This window comes from Malurus melanocephalus, unplaced genomic scaffold, assembly GCF_030028575.1.
Source record: "Malurus melanocephalus ecotype Western Australia unplaced genomic scaffold, MMel_1.1 scaffold_796, whole genome shotgun sequence".
NCBI lineage: Eukaryota > Metazoa > Chordata > Aves > Passeriformes > Maluridae > Malurus > Malurus melanocephalus.
In genome coordinates, this window is record NW_026624028.1 from 163,253 (window position 1) to 183,624 (window position 20,372).

The window sequence follows — 20,372 nt, forward strand, 5'->3', positions numbered from 1 at the left end:
CTAAAAACCCCTAATGCTCCCAGATGTCACATAAGCCTGATCTGCAAGCTAAAAAAAAGCCATGTCTGGTAAGTCAGAAGTCAGCAGTCTCTGGCAAGGCACAGGGAGATGGTAAGTGACAACCAAGGSAGATGGCTTGGAACAGAGCATTCCTGAAAAAGTGTCCGAGAGAGGCAGCAGGTCTCAACTGGCGGCATTCAAGAGGTCTGCATTTACTACAAGTCAAGAACAACTGCTCTCTCACACAAAAGCAAGACATCCATCAAAAAAAGCAGTTTCTGATTAACTTTTACTAATGTACTGAAGCTGTAATTTAGGAAAGAAAAATGAAAGCCAGCATACCCACAAGGAGAGGCTAATGACCTTGCCTTCAACATCTCAAGCACACAGGCAATTGTTTTTCTTACTGGCAGAAGAAATGCATATCTTAGATATGCAAAATTCAGTGTTTAAATTTTCCTTCAAACATGAAGCAACTCATTTATACTGCAAATACAGATTAAGAAAACATGCTGCTTCCTCCCCTTTAAAAAAATACATATAAAATTAACAGCAGAAAGATGACAAGAATCTTTTTCCAATGATCCAGGATAATTTGAGGTTATGCAATTATACAAATTTCTATGCTGTAATATGGGACCTTCTCAAAAGYCTGAGAAAAATGCTGTGTCATCCAATTACTGCACTTCCATGGTATCACGTATTATTTGTAGCTTTTACTTTTAGCTTTTAATACTTTTACTTTAAAAGACAACCACAAGAACCTGAGGACACACTACCTGTAGTGTTTCTCTGCTAACATAGGCAATCTGCTGCTCTGATAGTGGTCCAGTCACTGAAATAGAAAGGAAAAAGAAAAAAAAAATCTSAAAATCAGGTAAGAAACTGCCCATTCCAAATTCATACCTCCATTATTTCCATTCACACTGAGAGGACCTTACATACATCTCTATGTGCTTAGTCTTTACCCAAAACTGAGCATCCCACAGGACCATCAAACATTTTTTAAAGWCAAAAATGTCCAGTCCTGCTGGAAGGAAAACTACTAACTCCTTCCATATTTAAATCTCATGGTAACTAAGAGGAAAAAGAAGCACAAGCAATGATTTAAGCCCAACTCATTCCCCTGAACAAACCCATTGTGTTCTACAGAGGGCTGGACTTTCAACTCAGTGACTCAGAGCTGCAGCCAACTCTGCTCAGTCCCCTTTGAGCCCTGGGCAGTTCTTTGTACCATTTGTGACCTGCTCTGTCCTTCCATMCCTCCCACTGGCAGAGAAGCTGCTCCCTGCAGCTTCTGAGCCTTCCTCTGAAATCAGCTGTCAGCACTGCAGCTCCTGAGCCTGCCACACCAAGCACCTTCTCAAACCCTCCCTGTAAGCAGCTTCAGCAGTTTCTCAGGGGAAGGAGGTGCCTCCCTCTCCCTCGAGGGTCCAACTTCACTCAAGTGTCTTGAAGGAAAACAATTAAATTCTGAACAAATACACAAACCAAACAGTGAGCACCGAGCAAGGAATGGTCTGTAACTCATCCCAGTCACTGGACTTCGATCCTGAAACTAAGTTTAAGGCCAGGAAATGCAGTCCTAACTGAAAGTTTTTCAGGTTTTGCACAGAAAACAAAGAAGTTGGATGGAATTTCTCAAGGGACATTGAGGGAATACGGAGTTAAGAATTAACCTAGATTAAAGAATTTAACTGCTTAGCTTTTACAAAACCATAATACTAGTATCATGCAATATATATCTTCAAAGTAAGTCTGAGTCCAACTTCTCTTTTCTGAAAGGAAAGCTCCAAACCCACATAAAACTATATATATCAGCACCCRCAGCAGGCACATCTAGGCATCTATTTTTGTTCTGAGAAATTTGATTCTGATTAACTTAAATGACTTGAGATTACAGAGGCCTATAGTTCAAYTGGAATAAGACTCTTCAGAACATAATAAAGACCAGAAAAGAACCTTCCATTCTGACTACCAGCAGAGAAGCCAAAAATCAGCTGCAACGGGAAGCCACTCCTGTAGACATCTGCTCAGGCATTTATGTGGCATGAGCTCATTTCCTACTCTACAGGTGTTCCACAAAACAAAGCCTATTAAASATGATGCTTTTCTCAAAATTAGCAAAGCAGTAAAGGATCACCAAGGCCACAATCAAATGACTATGCCAGGAACACGGTGGGAACTTGTGGATTGGTGCTTCTTTTAATTGCACCCAAGGTAAACGTAAAAACTGCTTACGCACAAGAGACCCACATGCGTTAAAAGCTTCACAATTTAAAATATAGATGGATTTCCTCAATGAAAAACATCACCTGAGAACCAGAAAGCCATTACTCACTTCCAACATACTCCTTTCCTAAATAAGTCTTAATTCCAGGGCAATGAAGTCCTTCAAACCTGATTTTGTCTCTTGAAAAASAGCAATCAATTGACTGATCCTATCTTTATCCAACAGATTCACAGACTGCCCTTGTTTGMCTGCTCACCACAGCCATGCCTAAACCAAATATAGAGACCACTCTTGCTTCTCACGTGTCACACATCCAGCTTAAAAAACCACTAAAAAATAAAACAAGGCCCTCATGGAACTACTGGAATATAAACATTCAAACAATCACTGTGTATAAAGGAGAAGAGCATCCATGCTAATCAATCTTACCTAGGTTTCTGTAAGCAGTGGTACACATTTTACTAAAACAAAGTTCAAAAGCTCAGAAACAAAATGGCTATGAAGCAAGACAGCAGATCAAGACATCAATTTTTTATTTTTACAATGTAATATTGTCTAATTTTAYGGCCTTTGAAAAGCAGTGATGGGTATATGAGTACTGAAGGGCAGAAATAGCTTCTGCTGCTTAAAAACCCTCCACGATAGCCAACTTTGTTTACAAAAGCCAAACCAATTAAGTGAAAACATAAGCTAAAATTTACCTCCAATGAATTATTATGGATACTAAATTTAGGATTCCTCCTCTTTAATTCCAAAACACTGCAATCATTTCAATTTTTGAAAATAAGCTGCACTTAGATTTTAAGGAATAAAGTCTTGACGTACCATGATAAATATCCTGTAGAGAGCCACCTCCACAGAACTCCATGCAAATCCACAGCTTGTCTCGTCTAAAGAGTGAACAAAACCATTCATTAGCTGTCAGATTTGAAAAGAGCACTTGTAAAAGATAAGTCAGAGGACTCAAACAATATAAAGCACAACATAACATGCTCTGTATTATGARAAGTTCAAGTCAAATAATGAGTATAATTTAATCTTTATGTGACACTTCACTGTCTAAATAGTAACTAATGAAATAGTCAGAAACACTCTACTTTAACAAAGCAATAAAAATAGTGAAACATTTAGACTGATTTTTGTTGAAATTCATATTTCTGAGAGTAGGAACAAAACAGATGTGGGTTCTTATTTCTTCCTCATTTTCACTTCTCCTCCACTTTTTTTCAGAGCATAGGAATTAACACAAACAAGAAATAAACACAAAACAAAAAGCCACAGGGGTCTCTMTCAACCAAATTTCTTTCACAGCAAATTAAGTGAAACTCTAGTGCTTTAGTCAAAGCTAGGCAGAGTGGAGCCCATGCTGTGGGTTAGTGCCTGCTCAGATGAAGTCTTGTCTTTCAAAAATATCTATGGGTATTTTTGATGCCAGGGTCAGAAGGGAAGTTATTTAGTTCTTCCTTCCTTACTGTAGGAATCAACTCAGTTTGATTCACTATACCTCCACAAAAGGTGCTTTCCCAGAATAGACAATGAGCTGAAGGATTCAAAGGTATGTTCTATTATGGCCATTAATTCTATTTTGACTCATTGATTTTCATTTCTAAGACGTCTAGCCACAAGAAAGCACTTCGGAGAGCAAAAAAATCTGGGACTTGCACAGTCATTCCTGGCCATCAAAACACTCAGAGGAAAATAGGAATCCTACACAACCACCTTAGAGCAGACTGAAATACAGGATAACYAAAGGAAAGACTGATGGTTGTTCTGCAACTTCTTGATGACCTGGTCTTGCATGCCTTGCATTCATAAAGCTCTGTTCRAACAGCTAAGACACATTAGTGGAAATGACTTTGCAAGGCAGTGGTGTAAATGCTGAGCTTATCTCCTGAGCTGCAAATTGYCAGTATTTTCACCAGCAGGTGACACCTAGAATAGCTGCTATTCTGARGCAAAACTGTCTTTCTTGGATGTCCTCCCCTTTTAAGTCCAGAGTCCACATGGCCCTCAAAGCTACATCCCARCTGCTTCCTCTAGGAGTGGGAAAGGTCCAAACATTATAGAATTCCCTGGCTGTTAACTCCATACATTTCAAGGGTCAGTTAAAACCTTGTTTGAAAAAAATATTAAAGCTTTCCACTGAAAGGACAAGCAGACACAGAAGCAGTGTGACAACCTGTGCGAGAAAACCGAGTAAGAAAGAAGCAATGAAGAGACATCTCCAAGTCCCTTCTTTGTTCCCCACAGTGATGCAGAACTCAGGGACACTTTTGGGGGCCGTGGGCTCATGGGCCCATGTGGCTGCATCCTGTTTGATGCCAGCAGTGTGGAAGTGAGGAGAAGCCAGAACCCTCCCAGCAGCCTTGGGACATCAGCAGAGCACCCACAAAGTAAGAGACATAAAGCACTGAAGTGCTGTAAATTCGCACTTTTGCTTACTGGGCAAAAGCCCTACAGAAAACAACAAAAAAAAACAGAAGAGGATCAGAAGAGGTGACTACATAAACAAAACAGAGGCAGGACCAACAGTACCATTTAATGTCTGCAACTTAACACCCAGGCTAACAGGAAGGCAGAAATGCCACTGTCTGAAAATCCCTACACAAACAGAAGAAATCCTTGGGGAACAACAATATGATGGTGAGTAGAAAGCGTAGGACAATGGTATTTTTCTCATTGTTCTTTCTTAGCATTGAAATATGCTTGGCAAACAAAAGGTCAGACAACAAAAAGGTCTCAAAGACAGTGACTTAAGGGCCCAGACAAAAGAGAAGCACTCTGCCAAAGAAAGAAGAGGGAACCGAGCACACTCGTAAATATATCCTGTAAATGTATCCTATGTATGTACTTGTAAATATATCACATTTTTTGCCAAAGTTTAATTCTGGGTCTCCAAAGGCATACTTTGATACTCTGAGACAAGAGGAATTTTTTTTTTCAAGAAAAAGCACCTCTACCCTGAATATAGGAAAAGAGGTGGTGTTGCAATAAAAAAATGTTAAAGGAAGTAGAATGCAACAATATTAGTCATGCACAATTTGTTTTCACATGAAAATTTATAAAATTATCATTAACAGCTTTTTATTAGTTATACTAAGCAATCTGTTTCCACTGTGACTAGTTAAATAAGCAGCTGATAAGATAACTGAATSTATCTGTCAATGCTTCTACAGTGCAAATAACCTCACCTCCAGAAACAAAYACAAAACCTTCACATTCTGGTCAGAAGTGCACATGCTGGAAAAGCAGACATTCTACTGAAACAAATTTAAAAGACACTATACACACTGACTCTTCATASTTGTCATACTTCTGCTTAATTTTCCACTTATCTATTAAATTCAAAGATATTAAGCATCAATTCATTTGCAAGGAAACATGATTACATGGTCACTGAGCAATTTTGCTGGGATAAAGAGTACTGAGAGAGACACTGCATTAAACAGAACAGATTTGAAGATGTATGAAGAAAAACACAAGTGGATAATACTTATTTGCTAAATTACATTTTGCCTATGTCACCTTACAGATTTGCCCTTTACAAGGGGACAGGGACAGATTTTTAAGCGAGCAAAAGAAACAAACTGTACCTGAGATAGCTGCCAAAATAAGCAACAATGTTCGGATGTTTACAGTCTTTCATCATAATGATTTCCTGCTGCACAACAGCAAAATCTTCTCCTGAAATGCAGTAAAACAAGTATTTTCATTGGCCTGGGTTATACTCACATCTTAACTTTCAGCACATGTTTATAAAATAAACATTCYTAGTAATTAAGACCAATTATCTGCAAGTTTCAAAGACATAAATCAGCTGTAAATCAGTATTTATTAGCAAAGGCTTAGCAAGAACTATATTCTTAAGTTTCATTCTGGGACAGATGGACCTCACGTCTGCTGCCAGCTCTTACAATATTGGCCATAGCTCTTTCTAAAGTCCTTATTTTCCCTGAGACCCCACTGTGTCCATCTGCATAAGCCCTGCCAATAGCATGGGYTCTTAAAAACAAAACAAAACTTTGCTATTTTTGGCCACATGCCCATACTCGTTAGCTCATCTTCCTAAGCAAGAAAACCCTAGTCATTAGCAGGCTGCTGCTGCAGTAGTTCAGCAGACTCCACAAAAATGTATATTTATGGACTGTGAATAATTCACATCCAGAAAACACTGACACAGGGGTGGCATTTACCTGAATCTCACTATTTGGTACCATGGTTGTCCCAATCTTTCTACTAAAGGTCCTTACCAGATGTGTACACTGAGAAAATCACGTGTGAAACTGAAAATACAACTGAGAAGTTTTTCTCTTGGGAATGTTTTAAATTTCTTCCAGTACATTAACATACTGATGACCTATCCATTTAGTTATTTATAACCAGAAAGATTATATTCCCTTGTATTTTATTTAACTGATAGCAAATTTCAAAACATAAGCTGCAAGTTAACATCGATTTGCAGTGCATTGCTGATGGCTTCCTGTCTCCTGGCTAGACTTTTAAACATGCAGATACTCAAGAACAAAGAAATTATTTTCACATATGGACCTCCATGAAAGGACACARTTCCTYCAGTATGTGACCAAATATTATTAAMCCTGAATCTGCACACTCTAGCCCAATCTGCAAAACTTTCAAAACAGGACTGCTGAAATCTRTTCTCTGACCACCACTCAGGTGTCCAAAGGCTGCCAAAAATATTTAAGTGCAAGATGCCCATGGTTCACCCATCACTGTGCACAGCATGAGGGCAAGTTACCCCAGCTGCAGTGCATCCCCAGGCTCTGCCAACAGCACAATTCTCATGCTCAGCTTAGCTGGACTGATAACCCATGTCATACACAGACAAGGATTCCAGCAATGGGAACTGCCATAAAAAAAACAAAGCAGCAGAACTAGACAGRAGCATCTGAGATCACACTTCCAGTGTGAGGAAAAGAAGCGTGATGAACATACACTTTTTGAACTACCTAGTAACATGCTSTCCTGTCTTGAATTTCTAAATGTGCCTGCATTGTGAAAACACAACATCTCTAACCACTTCCAGAACTGAAAGGGAAGAAATGGAAAAAAATAGTAATTTCTTTCCCTTCTAGCCCACACAGGCCTTAAGGATCAAACCAGGTAGTTAAAATATTACACACACACACACACCAACATTAAATGTGGCAAATGGAACACCAACAGTTAGAAGTTAAACAAAAAGTCTGGATGTTTTACTTCCCAGATTAGTCCTATTCAACAAGGCTACTCYTATTAACAGAACAGACTTTGCAGGCTGAGAACTGATCCATAGGGCACATGTGCTCTGTGAAATCACAACAGAAGCACAGGTCAAGCATAAATCTAGCAGASAGCAAAGATGTCCTAATCAGAGACTCCAAAAGATTTTCAGGAAATGTACTTAACCCACGGATATTGATGTTCAGCTATTATTCCACACCTGGTTTTATTTCTTCCTCTACTCTTTTACTAGGTGAGTTCTTTCCTGCCTTGCTGGCTTCCWAATATTTTTTGTTCTAGAGGTTTTTATATCATGTGGGTTGAACATGGTAATTAAGACAAAAAAAACCCACAACTCTCACTGAAATTTTAATCAGCTTTCACTTAACTGTCCCCCAATTACATTTTTCCTCTTATGTCTTGCTTGTCATTATTTTTTTAGAGCAGCATATTTTTTTCTATGCTAGAAATCAACAATTCCCTTCTTTCAATAAGTGGACTTGATTGATTTTGTACGATTGTTATCTTTAGCACAGAAAATATTTAGTTTCTGTAGCCTCCTTCAGTTAAGAAAACACTTACCTGGTTCTAGTTTTATTACTTTAATTGCTGCAAGCTCTCCCGTGTTGACATTTCGAGCCTATAAAAAAAAAGGATTATTTAGAAAGCAGAACGCAGCACCCACCTCTGCATTCTCGATTTGATGTTCTATGAGAGCACGTAGTCAAAGTGAAACTGAGTTTAACACCATGAAACCACTTGTTGGGGAGCATTAAACAGCTGATTTGTGCTGAGAGCTGAAGCTTTAAGTCTGCTCAGGAAACTACAAAGCCACACAACACTTTAATTATGCAAGTSCTCGACCACGCTGTGCTTCCGCATTAAAATCCACAAACAAACCAACTGCTGAGAGACTGAAAATCAAGTGTAACACACATGGGTCTCTCACCAAACAAGGGACCCATGGGACATCAAGGACTGTGTTCTGCAGTGTGTGGGAACACTTGTAAGACTCCCAAGGGCAATGCCATACTTCTTCCCCATTTCACTACMTGCCAGGCCCCTTGGACCTTACCCTCCAACAGCAACAGCATCCTCCCCTTGCTTCAAAGGGTTCAAAAAAGCAAGCCAGCAAGAAAAGAGATAGGGAGCATTCCCTCCAAACATTCCCTTCAGAACCACAGCAGCTCTGGGACCAGCTGCAGCAGCAATGACTCAGGAGCTTCACTGCGTTTTCACACAGAATATTCTGAGGCAGAAGGGATTCACAAGGATCCTCAAGGCCAGCTCCTACGTGAATGGTCCTCACAGGTATCAAACCCACAACCTTGATGCCATTAGAACTGTGCTCTGACCAACAGGCCTCTGTTCTGCAAAGGCTTCAGTCTACTGAGCAACAGAGCAAGCTACATTTAAAAAAAAAAATTAAGAAGCAACATAAATTATCATTAAAATGATTTCTCTCCTACAGCTCTTCCATTTGACTGCTAATTGAAAATGAGAAGCCATTTGCCCAGTGCTTTCAGAGCACTTCTGTGCCCCTGTAAACAGCGATGGGGAGAAGGCAGCAAAGCTGCTTCCCAGCACTCAAGCAGCAGCAGCTCCTGAAGGATGCCCCGCTACAGCCTCTTCTGTCCCCAAGACAGGCTTGGTACCTGCAGCTGCACAGAATGCAGTGCCCATTCCACCCCCTACACAGGGCTCAGMGCCTGCTTTTGCAAAGGCCAGAATTACAAAACTTACATGTAGCCAGRGGCCCACCTTGGAAGCTGCTAATAATCTCATTTGAGTCACTTTAGGAAGTCAGAAACTCATACCTTTTATGGACTCACCAAATATGTGTAAGGTTTGTTACATGGCAGCTTGGGACCTTGATGTGGAGCCAAAAGTGTAGGCGAAAATACCCCTWAGACTATARAAAGTAATCAGSAATAAAGTCTGGAAATAAATGCAGAGGATATTCCTATGTTYAGAGATCTACCCAGCTCACTCCCTGGACAGCTGATYTCAAACCTCTCACTATTCTTTGGTGTGGCAACACTGCTGCAATGGCAGTAGTATYGGCATTTGCAAATAATTTGCAGGCAMAGTGTCAGGGATAGATTCCGAGACCAGTGRGAATCCTATAAAAGTCAAGRAGTAGTCCAAACCTGATCAACTGTRGAAAAAACAGTYAGCAAATAAATTTCCTCTGYCAATCTTCCCTGTAAGTCATTATTTATCCACTCCACCAATGGCTGCAATGTCTCCATCTACCACTGGTGGAAAAAGGATGCATAGACATTAAGAACAGCAAAATCACGAGTTCCTTTCATCTGTACCAGAGAGTAAAAGCAACACATGAGAAAGTGCAAGCTATGATTTTTACTCCTCATTTCTCCTTCCAACATACTTCCCTCATAGCAAGAAACAAACAGAAGCAAAACATCATGAATCAAACACCAGCATTTTTTAACCTCCAAGATAAACAATAAAAATTACTGAAGCTCTAACAAAGACCTGTGATCAATCAGAGAGTCTTGTTAACACTTACAGACTTGTTTTTGGGCAACTTGTACTGATAAGATAATCGGTGAGATACAACCGTAGTGGATACAAGTGAGAAGATCCTCAAGTTACMCAACCTGCACAAGCCAGGATGGAAACATTTCACAGGCTGCAGAAACATAGCTCATAATTTTTTTGTTTTATTTATTTTTAACAATACTGTGTCCAGCTGTCAGGAGTTTGTGTCGCTGGCTATGGCTCCATAGGTCACTACACTGTACAGAGTGCTGTGGCAATGAAAGAAAGAAAGAGGGTATGAGCTAGTGACAATTTCAAAACAAATCTGGTTAGAACATATGAGGATACTCATCACAAAATCTTACATGGTGGTGATGCCAAAAAAACAACCCTCTATCACTAGTAGATAGACAAATCTATAGAAACAGGATACAGAAGAAGGACATGTAAGATGCCAACCAAAGAAACAAAGTCAGAGTAGTGATTAGCCTTCCCTAACCTGCACTTGTAACCTTGAGGCCGATTCAGCTCCCTCTCATTGCCAAGGGATTTCACCTTCAATGTCACATTTTCAAAAGAACTGTTTGAACTGTGGGCAGCAAAGCACAAACCTTGTGTCTTTTCACCCTTAGGCATTTCTTCCTTCCTTCAGCACAAGCAGTAGTGGGAYTCTGTGGTCAGTGGGTCATTCTCTAGACCAGTATCTTCCTGAACTTATGAAAGCCAGAAAGGAGGAACAAAATCTGATTTACTGCAGGTCACCAACACCTTCAGCAACAGCAGGCTACCCTGTGCTTAAGGACAAGATTAAAAAAACATGACTCCAAGTTGAGAATTTGAATAAGTTATAACTTTGCATCTTGTTCCATTTGGGTTATCAGCATTGAAGGCATTATCCAAAGTAGGAATATGAATTGTCTTTGTTAATCTGAGTATATAAAAAGATTATTCTGATTGCAGTGACCCAAGGGTTCCTTGCAAAGGCTAGGGATGAGAATGAGATACTCCTGACAGGTTTTACTAGATCTCAAACACCTTTCAGATTAACAGCTGTGAAGCAMTTGCTCCTCTAATCTCAAATGAGAGACTGAGAATGACTGAAGCACTGTATGGTTTTCAACACCTGTTGGAGCTGGCTCTGACCCTAAATTTGGGGTGCTCGCATATGTATCACACAGTACCTCCAACTAAAATTACCAATTGCTTATGGGTTTTGAGACTGGAGAATCAATTAGGATTAGGTGGGTGAAGAATGATTTCAAACAAATATTTCTGTGCTGACAAAATGCAACTAAAATTTTGAAGAGACTCATGTAAGAAAACCCAAGCTTATTTTTTGTTACCACTTACACTCTTACATGCTCTAACTCCCAGCCTTTGTGATGCTGAGGTTTACAGCATCCACTTCTGTTTCTATGGGCAGGATCCTTCAAACCCTTCCAGCAAATGCAGATTTCCCTATGTCAGTGAGAATGCATTATGAACAGGTTTCCTGGAGGCAAAGATTAGTCTACATTGCCCACATCTACATGCAGACACTTTAGCAAATGTATGCAGCMTTTACACAATGTCTGCTCTTGGAAACGATAGAAGGATGCCAATTCTATCAGCAGCTGAAAAAATGACATTCTTCCAGAGATCCAGACTGCCATCTGAAGAGGAGTTTCAAGAATTCCACCAACTGCTAGGTCAAGCATAAAAACACTACCTGATTAAACAGAAAATAATTACCAGTGTACTCCATAACAACAGTAGGATATCAGATAAAAATTTTATATAAAACACTGCCACCAACTAGAAATAAAAGCTAAAAATTGTCAGGCTTTGTTTATCCTTCAAATGGAAACCGACAATATAAAGCAAATAATGCTGCAATAAAGCCAAAAAAGCAAAGTCTAAGACAGGGGCTTCTTGGTTTGAACCCTTCCTGTGTGAATTATCGAACAAAGCGATTTCTAAACAAGTGACTACTTAATGGGATAACTGGTCCCAGTGTACAGAGGAGGCTTCCTGAGGCTGATTAGCTCTGCTCTTCAGGAAAATGCACCCAAATGATTCCCCAACCCTCTTGTGTCCAGCCCTTAGAGCCATTCTCTTCAGCCTCTCTCAAACCCTCACRACTCCCCCAGCTAAAAATAATTAGCTTCCACATGCTGGTAGAAAGTGTGATACCACAACCTGACAGAGTGACAATTTTAGAAAGCAATGTTTTGATAAAGTTAATATTAAACAAAAATCTCTGTGCAAGGCACAGATTATTGTTTAAAGAAAACACAGCCCCAGAAACTAAGCCCTACAGCACTTATTCAGTGCAGTAAAAATGGGATGGCAAAACATCCACYCCCCTCTCTGCCTACCTAACAAGCTTCAAAAACCAATTAAAGCTGAATAGAGAGATGTCAAAACACAGACATTTATTCCTAACAAAGTCAGGAAGCTTCAAAAGCTCTAATGTCAATCAGGAAGAAAGGAAGACTAAATGCCTATCAAAAAGCACACAACTAAAAGGCACAGTTTCAACATTTCAAAAGCAGCAAACTAAAGAAGAATTGATGCCCTRCTAGATCACCCCAGGAAAGAGGAGCAAGGGCACACACATGTAAAGAGGACTGCAAAATGGAAATTCATCAAAATCCAGGTTCATCTGACCTGGACACATTCTCTTCCAGCAACACACAGAAGTTCTATCAGCAACCAGACCCCCAAAATAGGAATGGCAGCAGAAAGCAGTAACTCACCCGCTGTTCCCCAGTGACACCCACAGAACCTGAAGTTTTCATTAAGGCAGTTAAGCTGATGGATACACAACTTCCCTCACCAAAACCAACCTCCCTGCCAAAGGGCTGGGGAACAAAAATCAGGCTTTCCTTATTTAAAACATGAGACTTCAAGCAAAGCACACCCCACTGAGTTGTGTGTCTCATTTGTTATCTGGCTGAATCCATAAATGCCAMAAAGAACYGAAAAAAGGCAGACGCAGTATAATAGATAACCTCTGTAGGAACAATAATCTTGCTAACTATCACAACTGTTTGAGTTTCAGTAAAGGGGAACGTAAAAGAAGGGCCGTTCTTGTAGTAAGGTGCTGCAAATCTTTGGAAAGCTTCACCTGCAGTAGACAAATGAGCAGTGAGATGACTGAAATGAAGTTCCGCCTTTATTAAATCAAAGCAAATATTTTTTTTCAAGATATGCTGTGATCTGATTACATTATTAATCACAAGAACAAAAATAATGGACCTACAATCACCCCAGAAAATACTTCCAAACTCCATGCAGTTACTACCAAAACCAAGGGTACGATGATGGGGACAAACAGGAAACATAACAATACAGTCTCTGTCAGCAAACCTGGTGAAAGCACTTGTAACACAAACCTGAAAAGAATRGCACAACTTACAGAGTATCTGGGACTAAGTATTATTAGAAAGGCAATTTCAAACCAAGAGACAGAAGAGTCTTTCTAAATGTGAGATAGATAAATGMAGAGCAAATTAAGCAACTGCCTCATCTAACTTTAGGAGTATTTCCTGAAACTGAGTGGGACATTATCTCTGTTTCACAACCAATAAACCCTAATTCTTCTTTTATACTTTGCTGACCACCCCATACMATTAAATTCTTTCCAACAATGCAATACAGAAACACAGACATTACCTAAACAAGGGATACATGAAGAACTAAGCAACTGAGGCAACACTTCAACTCTTACAACAAATTTGCACTGGTGCTAGTCAGAATATACACATTATTGTTGACTGTGAATGTTTGATGGAGAGCTAATGGTATGAACAAGTAACCTTTCTTGCAATAGATCCAACATTATTTACTCCAAGGCCTCTTTCAAAGCTGAAATTTGGTGGGAGTGCAGGCAATTGTAAAATATTGGTTTGAGCCAAGAATCCATACTGGCAGTAGACTGGCAAGTCCCTTTCCAGATACCAGCCTAAAGAGCAGATCTTGCAATACCAAGATTGTATCCACCTGACCCACATCCTCCTTCCTTTCCAACCTTCCCAGTTCAGTCCACACCACCAGCTCTTATGTCGAATTCAATAAACTCCAAAATAAAGACTCTGCCTCTCTTTTCTTTAATACATATATATATCTGTATCTTTTTTTTTTTTTAAACAAAACAACCATTTAAACCATGCCTTGCTCCAGCTCAGTCCAACTAGAACACAGTAAGAGAAATAGATGCCACTCTGCTCAGAATTCAGCTCCTCAATGCTTTGCCAGGAAAGCAGGTTACAGAAAGTCAGCATTTAGCAAGACTCAGGTAACGAGACTGTCATCTTATAAAGGCAATAATCCCTACTTGCTAACAGCAAAAACACTTTCCTACACGGCTCTCTCTGCTAAGGGGGCAAAACCACAAACTACAGCTTGAAGCTGCCGGAATACAGGCAGTGCTTGAAACCACTCTGCTGAACTCCCACAACTGATGAGCACCATTGTCACATGGCTGATTTYAACTCCACACAATTATTTCATCAACCTCAAAGTTCACCTACAGGTGACAGGCGAAGGTAAAAGAAAGGGGCTTTGTGAAACCACTCACAAACATAAGATAAGGCATTAGTAAACTCACACGTGGATGACACTTCAGACTATATTACTACTTTGTTGTCACATTAAAAGTAATTTGCTTTCATTGTTGTTTTTGAGTTACTTTTATGTTCCACTTTGAAGACACCTTGGGCAAGACCTTGCCTCAGAATGAAACAGGCAATAACCCACACAGGAGAAAAGCACCTCTCATCTTCCCYACAGTGTCCACAATCTAATCAGAAAACATCTCTCATCTAGAAGAAATAACTAATACCAGCCTGTTTATCCTGGTCCTGCTATATCACCTTCTATCTCAGCTGGTACAGGCACATTGTAAGCATCAACAAATCCACTCTGTGCCTCAAACAAGAAAAAGTCACAATCAGTGCATCAAACTGAAGGTGGCAGCAATTTAAGTATGATAAACATAAAGGAAACCTTCGCAAATCCAATTAAATTAAACAGGTTTCACATGCACGGTGATACTGCATACATAAATATTCCAAACTCTATGTTTGGAGGTAACATCCTTAAAATGAAACCATGRAGACAGGTGATTTGGTTAATTGWCATCCATCAAAATCATGTACAGAGYACTGACAAAAAATCTGATTGATAAGGTAACAGAGTTAATATGCCAGTTAAAAACTGCAGCAGAAAAAGATATGCACAACATAAAACAGTTTGCAGAAAAACAATAACAGAGCATAAGGCAAGTAGACTTGGACAAGCAAAACATCAGCATAGTACACAAACACTCAAAGAAAGCTGGTAAGGTGGAGCAAAAAACACAAAACCCCCTTTCAATTACGTAATTAACAAAGCAAGGAGTTAGCACACCAAGAGGATTTAGGTCCTAAAACTTCCATGACATTTARGCGAGATGAGATTAAACCAAAATCGGCCCAACCCAAACCAGACTTCATTCTAGGCACATTCACTTAAAGTGAAAGGCAGTATTAGCACCAGCTCTGTGCACCTCATATTGCAGAATAGCTCTGCATGTTTCCCTACAGTCCTGCCTACCAACTCAAGTTTCCTCAAACACACACATACACGCCCTGTGATGACAAAACCAGGCCAGAAGATGCTTGGAAAGCACACGGTTCAAATAATGCTTCCACCAGGCTGCACATGACAAACTTCAGCTCTCCCTTCTACTCCAAGGCCAAACAAAAGCAGGTAACAACCACTGTCATCGTATCCCAGGGAGAGGCTGCCACATCCCAACAGGCAACAGGAGACACAAATGACAACAGGAGACACAAATGACAACATACACCGGCAGAAAAAAAAAAAAAAAAAAAAAAAAAAAAAAAAAAAACCCAAAAAACCTGAACAAAAAGACACCCAAATTATTCAGCTGCTTTTGCTTTAGTTTTGTTTTTCCTGCGTTTGAAGTTAAGTCGGAATCCTGGAAGACTCTCATCCTAACGACACCAGTTTGCCCTCCACACGGTCAGACTCACGTTTCACGCCGACACAAACACAAAACACCGGCATTTCCATACAAGACAGCGACGGGAGGACGAACTAGGACCAACACCACGGCATTTACGCTGGAACCGAGTGAACAAGTTCCCCACACGCTTACAGCTCCCTGCTCGCTCTGAAAGAGACCCGACCCCCGAACTCCACCCGTGACACAGCCGGCACCGAGCAGCAGCGGCCACAGCGACCGCCGGGGCGGCTCCACGGCCGCCGGAAGCCAGGATGGGGCCGGTCCCGCAGCACCGAGGCGGCCCGGGGATCGCTCTGCACGGTTCTGCCGGTCCGGCGGTGGGGAAGGCGGCAGGGCCAGGCGAACACCGGGGTTGTGCCGGTGCGGAACCCGAAACCCCGCCGGAGGGGGGCGGCCTCGCTGTCCTCGGGAGGGCCGGGAGACGCCGCCAGGCGGCGGAAAGCCCTCCCAGATTTTGGAGGAGCCGGCTGCCTGACAGMGACAAGGGGGACACAGGCGACACCCCCGCCGGGCCGCGGCGCGGCGCCCACCTTGTAAACGTCGCCGTAGGTGCCGCTACCGATGCGCTGGATGAGCTCGAAGTCCTCCTGGGGGTTGCGCCGGGACAGGTCGCASACCCGCCCGCCTCCGCCGCCGCTCATGGTGCCAGGGGAGGCCCCGCTCGGCCGCGACCCCCCGGGCCCCGGGCGGAGACGGGGAGCGAACGCGGCGGCCCCGAGCTCTCAGCGCCACCGCGCAGCCCGCCCCGCCAACATGGCGCCCGCCGCCTCAGCGCGCAGGCGCGGGACAGCGCCCGCCTCCCTGCCCGGGGCGCCGCGTCCTGCGCGTGCGGGGGGCGGGCCCGGGCTCCGTTCCCTCACGGCATCGATGGGAGCGGCGTCGCGGGCACGGGGCGCCGTTCGCTTCCAGCCCCGGCGAGCCAGCCCGGCATTATCCTAAGGAGCGTGTAGCCGGCACCCTCCGCAGCCGGGCCCATGGCGCGGGAGCCGGCGGGTGCAGCTGAGGACGCGGAGAGCCCCCCGTGCCCGCCGCCGCTGCAGCACCGGAGCCCGAGGACACCGCGGTGCTGTCCCCCTGCGCCAGCAACCGCCTCTCCCGTTCCTCGGTGTCCATCCCTGGCTCTCCAGCGTGAGACAGGGCATTTGCACCCTCATTTGGGTGTGCGGGAACCCAGCGCTCCCTGTCCCAGTTCCCACAACTGGGAAGCCACGGTCATCTCTGCACTGTCCAGTTGCCCACAGCCTGCGGTGCTGGATCCTGCGGGAGATCCTGAGGGGGTTATCTGCCTTTCCCCAGCGGGAAACACGCGTTAGGGATAYCCTCAAATCCGCCGGTCCCCTGCGGCACTGGCACAGCCTCTTTGCRCACCCATCCCATGCTCTCCGTCTGGGTAACATCTTCCTCTCGCCCATGGAATGGCTTCCTCTTACTTTGTGACTTTTTGGAGCATTGTGGTATAAAGTGGCGTGCCCCCTCTCCTCTCACACTAGTGCTGCCGCTGTAAGATTTTCACTTTTGCACACAGGTTTACAGCATGGAGGAGGAGTGTGGGGTGCTTGCCTCCATCTTTGTCTATGTTCCCGACCCTCTTTGTGTGGGGAACAAGCACCAGATGGTTGTGGGAACACTTCTACCCAGATGTGCAGCCCCTGAAGTTGTGGGGTGAGTTGTGGGGTGAGTTGTGGGGTGCTAGGGCACCTCTCAGACTTTCCCCACCAAGCTTCTGCTGCCAGTGACTAAGGGGTGAAATAAAGAGAGTGGGATGGGGGGAATCATTGGACACAACACCGTCTGCCTTGCCGAAGATATTAGTGTGGGATCTTCCCTTTCTGCTGAGAAGGTGCGTTGGGACAGGGGGCTGGGTTTGGCCTCATTTCCWTGTGTGATTATCAGAGCAGAAACGGAGCTCCAAGGAGCTCGAGAGGAGCCTGAGCTCTGGCAGGTGATGCCTGTGAAATTGCATTTTGTCTTGTCAGTGTTTGTCCTTCCAGCCACCCTGGGCCGTGCATTCCTGCCCTTGGCTTTGTTTTAGCACCTTTCTTTGCTCTTCACAAGCAAAATGGGCTCAAACCGGCCAGATTTAGATTCAGGTGTCAGTAATCTTTCCTGAGGTTTTTGTGGCACACTTTGCTGCTTTCTGCAGCGGAAGCACCGGGACAGGCACAGATTAGCTGGACAGGGCTGCCACAGATGCTCTGAGAGCCAGTCCAAGGGGACTGGGCTCTGTGACAAGTTCAGAAGTAGCAGCAGTTCTGAATGAGTTACACAAGGAAATGCCAGGAAATTTGAGTTCCATCCAGAAAGGCTGACAGACATCCTGCTGGGGAAAGCCGATAACCTTGTCACCCTTCTGTTCTTGCCTCTCAGTCTTCATTTTTRTCCCATTAGAGGGGAACTGGCTTATCGTTGTTCCCATATTATGTTCTTGCCAAGTTCTGCTTTGGTAGAAATGGTTATGAATGAAGAAAGCTGGATTATTTTCCCTCTTAAATYCTGCTTTCTATCCATGGCAGCTGCCTGTTCTTCCTCTGCTCTTGTAAAAACACCCACAGGTTTCTCTGGGAGTGTCTGTGTCCCTTCTCTTCGGTAAGAGAGACAGATGGAGCTGAGAGGTGTGTCCTCCACTGCCTTCAGAAACAGGTCAGATCAAATTAGTATCAGGCATCATTTGCTTTCCCACGCTTTGGGAAGACTTCTCTCACTTTCTCCTTTTCCTCCTATTCCTTGGATGTGGCTGTGATAGGATAGTCAAGCCATATGCTGCAGAGAGGCAGGCTGGGCTCCTCTGCAACACCATGGAGGAAAGTCAAATGAACTCAATAAAACTGCATTTGGGTGTCAGACATCATTATGAGAGTTCAGTCATTGCCAATTGCAGGAAGAGTTTTGGTGCCTTCAGGGACCACCAGCCCCAGCTGCACCCCAGAGCCACAGAAAATACCCTGCTAATACTGGATTCCTTGTTGTTTCCAGCTGTTTTCACAATCCATCCATCCTGCTGCTGCTCCTGCTGCTGCTGCTTTGATCTGAAATGCTCTGCAGCCCTTGGTCCTGGCTGCTGCTTCAAGTGGGTGCTCTGGTTCTTTTGCCAGCATGCATTGGCAGACTCCACCTGGCCAGGTGGCACCAATACAATTTGTCACAGTTGAAAAYCTCTTCCCAAYTCTCTGGCRTCTTTCCAYGCCAGACTAAAGGCACTCTGCACTRCTGCAGAGGAAAGGTGGCCACTGGCCTACCTGTCCCTTCTGCTTRTGGCACTGGAACTGTTCTGAGAGGGAAGATGTCCTCAGAGGGGACTGTTTGAGCCAGATGGGATCAGACATGGAGGTTGGCAAGTTCTTTCTGGGCTGCTGAAGGCTGCCTTGGTCAGGTCAGCTGAGGTTTTTGTCAGTCCCAGGGTAGGTTGGTTGTGCCCCAAAGGAAGTGTAGGAAGGAAAGTACAAATGCAGAGAGCCCAGTTAGCTCCAGATGTGGGATATTGACACAAATCCCATAATGGTATAACCCTGCTGCAKTCACTCCTGATACCCAGCGGGAAGAGCTAAGCCTCACACTTTCAGGGATTACTCTAAGACTGCAAAAAAGCTACAATGCAGTCTGGGCATTTTCCCCCTCTCCTCAAACGTGAGAGTTTTACACTATACTTCACAGAAAAAAAAAAAAAAAAATCCAGCATGATGCCAACAGTTGGAATAGTTGGCTTCTTCTATGTTCTCCTCCTGTTTTAACAGTTCCCCAGAGGAGTATCTGACCCCCAGCCCCCCCTGACCTCAGGCAGCTTCTCCTTGGTACCCTTTCCTTGCAGCATCTCATGTCAACTCTTGTCTGTTCCCCTGCATCACTTTTTCCTTCTTCTTTTTTCTTGAACACCCTCCCCATCTCCCATCTTGCAAAAAATAAAGGCTGAATGAGATCCAGCCTGATCCCTGCCTCATTCCCTCTGCTGCAAGTTCCATGTTTCATCCATCACTGCCACTGGGCAGCATGGGCTGCTTGAGGGAAGTTGGCAGTGGCCAGTTCCCAGCAGGCAGAGTTCCTGCACACAATTTTACATTAGTCACAGCATTGTTTCTCCTGCTGCAGCACAAGCCTTTTCTGGGAAGGTTTTTCTTAACCAGGAGGGGCATGAGTATAGTGTGAGAGGAAACACACTGATCACTTTTGCCCAGAAGCCCAGTAGTAAGCATTTCCTCGTGTTTTTACATTTCTGGGGAAATACTCATTGATGCCTTTCAAAGAGAAGCAGTATCCTTGTGGGAGGGGCAAGGGGAAGGGAAGAAATCAGGCTCCCATGTCATAGATAATGTTTTATAGCCATTGGGGCATTGGCCATTGCTACTGCATCCAGGACACAAGTTTGAAACCCAACATTCTGATTTCACTGGGAAGGGTCTGGCA

The 20,372-nt window shown here is 43.4% G+C and overlaps 1 protein-coding gene across 4 annotated transcripts in view; it reads right to left on the reverse strand.

Moving 5' to 3' along the window:
* The window catches only part of MAP4K3 (mitogen-activated protein kinase kinase kinase kinase 3), a 65,855-nt gene extending 49,119 nt beyond the window's left edge, over positions 1-16,736 (reverse strand). For all 4 annotated transcript variants that reach the window (XM_057385160.1, XM_057385159.1, XM_057385158.1 and 1 more), the window contains exons 1-5: positions 16,505-16,736; positions 8,039-8,096; positions 5,827-5,917; positions 3,059-3,123; positions 780-835 (exon numbers count right to left, since the gene is read on the reverse strand). In XM_057385160.1, the coding sequence (XP_057241143.1) occupies positions 780-835; positions 3,059-3,123; positions 5,827-5,917; positions 8,039-8,096; positions 16,505-16,615 (381 nt within the window). In that variant the 5' untranslated portion in view covers positions 16,616-16,736. The remainder of the gene's footprint in view (positions 1-779; positions 836-3,058; positions 3,124-5,826; positions 5,918-8,038; positions 8,097-16,504) is intronic.
* Between the last annotated feature and the right edge of the window lie 3,636 nt (positions 16,737-20,372).